At 39.4% G+C, this 9,283-nt stretch overlaps 1 protein-coding gene across 1 annotated transcript; it reads left to right on the top strand.

Annotated features, from left to right (window-relative positions):
- The first annotated feature begins 924 nt into the window (after positions 1–924).
- Positions 925–1,869, top strand: Or4d5 (olfactory receptor family 4 subfamily D member 5). Its single transcript, XM_021172954.1, has one exon. The coding sequence runs from the start codon at positions 925–927 to the stop codon at positions 1,867–1,869; it is 945 nt and encodes a 314-aa protein (XP_021028613.1).
- Positions 1,870–9,283: the final 7,414 nt, after the last annotated feature.

Raw genomic sequence — 9,283 nt, 5'->3', positions numbered from 1 at the left:
CAACTGTAGCCACAATAATCCTTTATTTTTTCTCTTGGCTTTCTGTGTAAGATAGTTTGACTTTGTATTTGAGGCTGACTTTCAATTCACCATCTTTACATGGCAGCCTCTCAAGTGTTGGAAGGACAGGTGTGCAACATAATGTCCAGTGTGGTGGTTTGAATGAGAATGGCCCCCACGGGCTCCTATATGCGAATGCTTAGTCACTAGGGAGTCGACGTGTTTGGAAAGGATTAGGAGGTGAGGCTTTGCTGGAGGAGGTGTGTCTCTGGAGTGAGGTTTGAGGTTTCAAAAGCTCATGCTCAGGCTAAAGAATCTTGTTATGTGGCTGCTGCCAGCACATCAGAATGTAGTTCTTAGCTCCTGCGCCAGGGCTATGTGTGCTGCCAGGCCCGTGCCACGGTGGTAATGGGTTAACCTCTGAAACTGTAGTCAAGCCCCCAGTTAAATGCTTTTTTTAAAAAATAAGTTGCTTTGGTCATGATATCCCCTCATGGCTATAGAACAGTGACCAAAGACACCCGCTTAGCAAGCCATTTGATTTTTTTAAAAAATATTTTTATTAGATATTTTCTTTATTTACATTTCAAATATTATCCCCTTTCCTGGTTTCTCCTTAAAAAAAAAAACCTATCCCACCCCCTCTCCCCCTGCTTCTATGAGGGTGTTCCCCCTCCCTCTTTTCCACCCTGGCATTCCCCTACACCCACTCTGTGGATTTTGGAAATTGAACTCAAGTCATCATGATGGGTGGGAAATATCTTTGTCTGCTGAATCATCTTTTCTTGATATTCTTATGTTAAATAAAATAGTAGACATTTGCCCAGAAGGTCTAGAGATAATTATTTCAGAGGAATTTGCAGTGCTTTTAATGGGTATGCCCATTTTCCTTGGCAGGCTCACTGACCAGGTCACACTAGGCAGATGAATCCAGCAAACCATTCCCAGGTGGCCACGTTCTTCCTCCTGGGTCTCTCTCAGGTATGGGAGCTTCGGTTCCTATTCTTCACTGTCTTCTCAGCAGTGTATCTTTTGACTGTCACTGGCAACCTTCTTATTGTGGCCATAGTGACCTCTGACCCGCGTTTGCACACAACTATGTATTTCCTCTTAGGCAACCTTTCATTCTTGGACTTCTGCTACTCGTCCATCACTGCCCCCAGGATGCTGGTTGACTTGCTCTCACACAGCCCCACCATTTCTTTTGGTGCCTGCCTAACTCAGCTGTTCTTTTTCCACTTCATTGGAGGCATCAAGATATTCCTGCTGACTGTCATGGCGTATGACCGTTACATAGCCATTTCTCAGCCCCTACGCTACACACTAATTATGAATCAGACAGTCTGTGGGATCTTCATGGCAGCCTCGTGGGTGGGTGGTTTTATCCACTCCATTGTGCAGGTTGGACTGACTATCCATCTGCCATTTTGTGGTCCCGACAAACTGGACAACTTTTACTGTGATGTTCCACAGCTGATCAAATTGGCCTGCACCGATACCTTTGTCTTAGAGCTTCTGATGGTGTCTAACAATGGCTTGGTCACTCTCATGTGTTTTCTGGTGCTGCTGGGCTCCTACACAGCCCTGCTTGTGATGCTCCGAAGTCACTCAAAAGAGGGTCGCAGCAAGGCCCTGTCTACCTGTGCCTCTCACATTACTGTGGTGACTATAATTTTTGTACCTTGCATTTACATCTATGCAAGACCTTTTAGGACATTCCCCATGGACAAGGCAGTTTCTGTGCTATACACAATGGTCACCCCCATGCTGAATCCTGCCATTTATACCCTGAGAAATAAAGAAGTGATTGTAGCCATGAAAAAGCTGTGGAGGAGGAAGAAGGATTTTCTTGGTTCCTCAGATCATTGACTGCTTAGCAGAAGACAGAATTTAAAGAACTGAAAAATGATCCAGAAAATGCACAAAGTAGACAAAACTTCATGCCTTTTAAAACTGTATTTATGCCTTAAAATATTTTTTTAATCACAGTTAATTTCTGATGTCTAGAACAGGGGTAGAATATTCTAGAACTGTTAGGTGCCTTCTAGAAAAACAGAAGCAACTGTTATATAGTTTAGGGAGGACATTCCAGGATGAAGGTGATGTTGAGCACACTAAGATGTTTCAGTTTGCACTGCAATATACCCACAAGTAAGGGAGCTGGTGACTTTTTCCTGATACTTCTTGAACACAAATTAAAAGGTATTCTTTTCAATTTCTTGGAGGCAGATGGGGTCTAATGATTAAAATAAATGTACAAAATACTATCTCTACTTCAAGAGGCTGAATGACTACCAATGAAGAAAGAAAATTACCTTGAACAAGTTAGTTTCACCCTTACAGTACCTTAAGGTCATAGTTGTCACTGTCATTATGTCTGTAGGGTTAATGTGACCAGGGGAATGGGCCTGGAGCAAGAGTGAGGTTGGAAGATGTGTTCAAACCTGAGAATCTCATCTTGAGACCAGCAGGAGTAAAGATCTCTCCCTCTCTGTTCTGGGCCTGCATTCCCTGCACTTATTCATGCCACCCCCACCTCAACCACTGTTGAGGTAGTCATATAGCCTGGTGCTTGAATTACAGGGTTATCTTCCTCTCTCCCTATAAGGACATGTCCAGCAAGCACCTGGAATTTCTTCTCATGCAAATAAAGCATTACCAGCACCTTGGTACCAACAAATAATGTAATTCACCCTGAAAACCCCTACTCACTACCCAAGGTTTATATAGTCCTTATTACCCCTGAATAAATAGAGCCATTTCACTGAAAACCATCTTGGAGAAGACTCATTTCTCCCCAGCACTCAAATCAACAGAGTTCCCATGGACCCACCCTGCCCAGACAACCTTCATTTCTTTCATTCCAGCCTGGTGAGCAATAGTGGCTAAATACCCAAAGGCAAAAGCAGAACTGGGTTGCCAATATCTTCTTTGTTGTCAGCATCATTATCATCATCACCATCACCATCAATATCATTATCATCATCATCATCACTGTCGTCATCACCGTCATCCTCATTGGCATCACCATCTTTGTTATTGTCAGCATCATTGCTCTTGCTGAGATCTCAGTGTTCCTGGCATTGAAAGTACTGGTTTATATTTAATACCTATTTTAATTCTTGGAACATTATTTTAATTATATATCACCATCTTTTTTTAAAGGAACATGTGCCATTTGCAGATTAAAGACACTAAATAACTTGTTTAAATACTCCCAGCTTATTGCTGGAATTGAGCCTAGACCTATTTACCCGTAAGCCCAATCTTACATTGTATCTAAAACTTCTTTTTGTGTCTAAGCATCAGTATTTCTGGAAAAAGCAGATATGACATTTGATAATGGAGTAGGAAGATGCTGTTTGGAGAATGAGGTAGATTGGGAGGGTGATTTGTCAGCTGGACACATGGAAATAGGGAGCTGGGGAAGGAAATTAGGAGAATTGAGGAGGAATTAACTTTAGGGGACTAATATCCAGAGCACTGGTGTGGTGGTTTGTGTAAAAATGCCCTTCATTGGCTCCAATGTTTGATGGAAATATTGGGGAAGCATTAGGTGGTGTGACCTTGTTGGAGGAGGTATATTGCTGGAGGTGGGCTTTGAGGTTTCAAAAGCTCATGCTATCTTAGCTAAAGTTTTATTGCTAGAAAGATACACCATGAACAAGGCAACATTTAATTGGAGCTGGCTTACAGTGTCAGAGGTTTAGTCCATTATCATCATGGCAGGAAGCATGGCAGTATCCAGGCAAACATGGTATTGGAGAAGGAGCTAAGAGTTCTATATTCTGATCCAACTGCAGCCAGGAGAGAACTGTCTCCCAGGCAGCCTGAAGGAGGATAGCAAAGCCCACCCCCACAGTGACACACTTCCTCCAACAAGGCCACATCTACTCCAACAAGGCCACATCTCCAAATAGTGCCACTCCTAGGGCCAAGCATATTCAAATTACCACACATGCCATGCTAAGTTAGCTGTCTTTCTGAATCATACTTTTGGATCAGATGTAAACTCATCTACTGCTCCAACATCATGTCTGTCTACTTGCTTCCATGATCCCTCCCATGAGGATCATGAACTATCTAGAACTGTAAGACCCCAACTAAATGCTTTCTTTTATAAGTTGCCTTGGTGGTAGTATTTGGTCACAGCAATAGAAAAGTAATCCTTGTCTTCCCTACATGTCCTGAAGACTTTAGTCTTTCAAATTCAGCTGTCTGCCAGGTTGTCCAGAGCTGAGATGACCCACTACAATGATGCTTTGTTCTCTGGTTCTTGAGAAGAGGGTAGTTCAAGAGATTCGTAAGTATTATTAATAGCTCTGCTTCAGCCGCAGAGGATTTGGATTTTCTTTGCTATGCTGTCCTGACTTACTCAGCCCCAGAAACAGACACGTGAAGAGAAGAGCAGATGCTTCTGTTTCTAAATCAGCTATGAACTTTTTCCTTGGAAAAAATTCACTAAGGTATACAATGTGTCATAATCATTATCCCAAATCCCTTCAAGTCTTTCCGAGGTCCCCTAAACACTTCTTCCTCCTAAACCCTCTTTTTTGTGTTTTCTGTGTAAACCATTGAGTCCTATCAGTGCCACCAACATGTATGTAAGTGTGACATTATCCGCTTGGACATAGTACAATGAAGTTTCATGACATTAGTTTTAAGACAAAGCCTTCAAACCTATGGTGTTTCCTGCTCAGCCCACTAAATTCTGAGATTGTGTGTACACTTGGCTTATATTGTCACCTTGACATAATGATTACAAGACCTAGATTGGCAGCCTGCCTCTCTCAGCCAGACAATAAATATTTGAAATAGAAAGCACAATAAATATTTGAAATAGAAAGCACAATAAATGCTTATATTGTAAAGGCTGTTTACAAATTTTGATGTATTGTTCTTTCCTTCATCTTTCTTTCTTTCTTTCTTTCTTTCTTTCTTTCTTTCTTTCTTTCTTTCTTTCTTTCTTTCTTTCTTTCTTTCTTTCTTTCTTTCTTTCTTTCTTTCCTTCTCTCTTTCTTCTTTCTTTCTTTCTTTCTTTCTTTCTTTCTTTCTTTCTTTCTTTCTTTCTTTCTTTCTTTCTTTCTCTGTGTATTTATCTATCCTGTGAACTACAAAATAATTCCTGTAGACTATAAAATTAATGTATTTGAGTAGACTGAGACTGTATTTTACCTAATTCTGCTCTCAACTTGACATAATTTATGAGGCCAAGAATAAACATATTTATAACATTCGAAATTATAAGGTTTTACAATTGCTTGGCAGAATGATATATAATGTGTGACAGTTTTCCTGGGGAGAAACAAATGAATACTTACTTTCTCAAAGAGGGAACTAATGACAGAATAAAATAATGATACCATTAACATCTAACTTATGTTGAACTTAGTGGATTACTTATAGAAGTGTGGACACTTCAAAGGCATATGCATCACTAAAACCTCTTCCGACATGAGTGGTGACTGATGAAAGCTGGATTTTCTGCATTACTTGCATGGAGCTTGACAGGCTGAAGTGTTTCCTTACTCAACAGTTTGCACTGCTATCTAACCTTTTGGAGAGATGGATCTTGTGAATCTTTTAAGTTTCAGGAACTTCCTCAGACTTGTGAATTGTTCACTTTAAAATCTTAATTTACCTTCAGAGGTTCCAAGCTTTTCTTCAAGAGGACATCTTGTATTGATTTTCTTCTTGAAATCATTGTTTTCCTTACCAAACCCCAAATGTTAAGATTCTCAACTACTATGGACTTCTGTGGAATCTACTAAATAAATACATTAGCCAGACTGAATTTAGTGTTCACACTACTTCTCTCATAGACGCAGACTGATGACTAATACTAATTTTCAGATTGAGAGAATCTAGAATCACCAAAGAGACAAACAAGGGCACATGTCTATGAGGGATGTGATTGATTAGGTTAACTGAGGCTAGAAACCCCACCATACCTGAGAACATCACTATTCCATGCGCTATAGGTTTAGACTACATTAAAAGGACAAAGTAAACTGAACATAAGCCTTTATCACTCTCTGCTTCCTGCTGCCATGACTTCTCAACCATGATGAACTATATTCCCTAAAATTGTAAACTTAAATAAGCCATTCTCTGCTAAGTTGCTTCTTTTCCGGGATTTGTGCACATAATCAAAAACAAAGCAAAACAACAAACCAGTAAGCAACACGGAACAGGAGATGGGTCAAACAGATTGCTCAATATGATATTTGATCATGTCTACATTCAAACTGAGAAAGAATATCTTTATGAGACAGGATTTTATCTCAGGATAAAAATGGAGTATGAATGTGACAAGGGATTAATATTCCTATCTATTTAAAAGGGGGTTCTGTGTTGAGAAGCTGATTCATCAGATAAAGGTGCTTGTTACTAGGCCCGATGACTTTAGTTCAGTCTCTCATGGGGAAATGAGAGAAACAACACCTGACAGTTGTCCTTTGAACTTCAAGTATGAAGTGCAGCACACACTGTCCCCCACCATATATAAATGCAATATGAATATTATAAATTGAATTGTTTCTTTCTCTTTTATCTTTTTATTCCTACTTTAATCCACCTGAATGTGTTAGAAGAGTTAAGGAAAATTGTAATGTCTCCTGGTTACCTGAATTGCTACTCTATATTGATGAGGTATTCCACAATTTTTGCCCAAATCGAAAGAATGCATGGAAGTCTGTAAAGCATACACTCATCCCAATTCTTTTCTGGGATTTGAATATTTTATTAATCAAGATAATTTACTGGCTGCTCACTGGTGTTATGGAGTGTCTCCTTATCTTTCCCCCTTTGGCACCCAAATGTATCTTTGTTCTTTAGTTCAGTAAGACACATGCACAAATATTGTGTGCCACACCAATACCACAAACACTAACATCTAAAACACAAGTCAGAGATTATGCCAAATACTAGCACGAGCATACTGATAGTTTAGGCAGCTTTAAATTTGAATAAAAGAGACAATGATACCAGAGAGAAAATCCCCATCCCTCTTAGAATGACTGATTCTAGGGAATGTGTAGATATGAATCATTTCTCGGGAATTTTGGAATAAAACATGTGAGAGTGAATACATGGAAGAGAGAGGTTCACTTCATCAGTATCACACACAGTGCCTGGTTTATGTGCTCCCCATGTGAGCAAATCACAACAAATTGAGATTCTTGTTCACGTGATTCCCAGGAGGACCTCTTTGATCTCATTCCAACCAGAAAACTGAGGAGATCCACAGGGCCATTGTCCTGTAGCAGCTAAGAAGAAGGAAAGAAAGCTGAGGCTCACAGAAACCAGAGAGGGAAACTCAAGGATGACACAATTTTGCTAACTGGTTCATAGATACCAGAAAGGCTCCACCTATGAACTTTGCCCATGTTTCCTTCAAACTATCAAATGAGCATCCTTGTGATTTATCTTCCATCTCTATGCCCTTTTATAGTCACAGGTTTGGCTGTGCAAAGCCTGCACATACATGAAACATAAAGTGCTATTGTGGTTATGGAAATGTCCGGTGACTTGAATAAACATTTAAAACAGAATTGTTTTTAAATAAATACCTAGTAGTAGTCATTTTCATAAAGTTCATGTTTTAATTTATTTTTAAAACCACAATATACAGTTAATAATCATAGCTAAATGATTTATTTATTTACATAGTTTATTTGTTTATATATAGTCTATATGTAGTTATATGTCATTTATTTGAAATATACTTGCCAAATTTTCAGGGCATTGATTGCAGATTAGTCAGCATTGAAAACACACATATAAATAATGTTATACAGATAGAGCAGTTCATATGTATATGTATATTTTATTCATGCAATAAAATTAATGTAAAAAGGTGCACGAATTTCAAGGAGAGTGAGGAAGTATGTACAGGAGCATTCGGAGGGGACAAAGGGAAAGAATAAATGTAATTATATTGGCATCTGAAAAAAGATAGATATTTTTTTTTTTGGAAAACAGAAAATCCACCCTGTTAAACACCTTTTTCTTTTTTGTTCATTTTATGATAATATATAATACTATAAATCTTAAATTTTCATTAATTCCCCTACATTAGAACATATTGGGCTTTGGTAAATGAAAAAAGGACTCAGGAATAAACAGATACAATGCCAATAAACTTAAAATATTTTATATTACTGCAAAGATTTTTATAAGAGAGGATACTGAAGATAAAGTCATCTTGATTTTTATGACTTGTGATATACCAAATACACATAACATTATGCCATTCTAATTGCCATTACATTACATTAGTAATTGCCATTACTAACTAAGCTGTACATGCAGGGTACTGAATTTTGCTTAACTTCAAAGCCTAATGTTAGCCGGGCGTGGTGGCGCACGCCTTTAATCCCAGCACTCGGGAGGCAGAGGCAGGCGGATTTCTGAGTTCGAGGCCAGCCTGGTCTACAAAGTGAGTTCCAGGACAGCCCGGGCTATACAGAGAAACCCTGTCTCGAAAAACCAAAAAAAAAAAAAAAAACAAAAAACAAAGCCTAATGTTTAGAGAAAACCCTGGGGAAGCATAGGCCTTCCAAGTTTTAATCAGGTCCCAAGGATTATCCAACTCATTGAGGCCCTTGGGTCATATTACCAAGTGGCTCTTTTGATGTTAGTAGGTGCTACTAACTAATTTAGGGTTGGAGAAGACATTCTGGGCAAAGCCACCCTAGAAATCACTATCTACAGCTCAGTTCCTTAGTGCTTGGAGGCGTGAAGGCTGAGGAGAAAAGAGACGCATTGAACAGGTGTGTTTGTCCCCCTGCATGGTTGTTCCCTAAAAGTAGTCCAAGTGATTTGCCTTGCATGAAAATAGGGCAGAGGAGTTAACTTTTTCTTTGCTGGTGGGGATCTAAAAAGGTGAGTGTTCAACTGTACGTAAGATATTCTGCGATTAGAAACCTCAGCTAGAGGAGCCAGGGGGCCTTTCACGGGCTTTGTCTCCTGTCCTCTGAGACCTCCACTGAGCTGAGGAGGGAGGTGGTCTGTTAAGGCAGAAATGGAGCAGAAAAAGTGGAGCAGAGTGATTCTGCAGAGCAAGAGAGTGGGCATTCGCATGCTGAGTAAAATGTCTTCTGTGTTTTCATACTCACACTTGTACATCCTCTCAATGATAAAAGATGTAGACAAACACAAGGGCCAGAAATATAGGACTAGCATTCATCTCCCCATTCTGGCTCTCAGTTATACCACATGGGTTTGCTTGTGAAAGTTGGGATATTATCTCAATGCTCATACTTTTCCCATTCTCACAGCT

This window comes from Mus caroli, unplaced genomic scaffold (genome assembly GCF_978045245.1).
Source record: "Mus caroli unplaced genomic scaffold, Mus_caroli_1 scaffold_11, whole genome shotgun sequence".
NCBI classification, from domain to species: domain Eukaryota; kingdom Metazoa; phylum Chordata; class Mammalia; order Rodentia; family Muridae; genus Mus; species Mus caroli.
This window is presented reverse-complemented; position numbering and strand designations above follow the sequence as displayed.

Coding starts and splice junctions, on each gene's coding strand:
- Or4d5 (XM_021172954.1), top strand. CDS start 925: ATGAATCCAGCAAACCATTCCCAGGTGGCCACGTTCTTCCTCCTGGGT.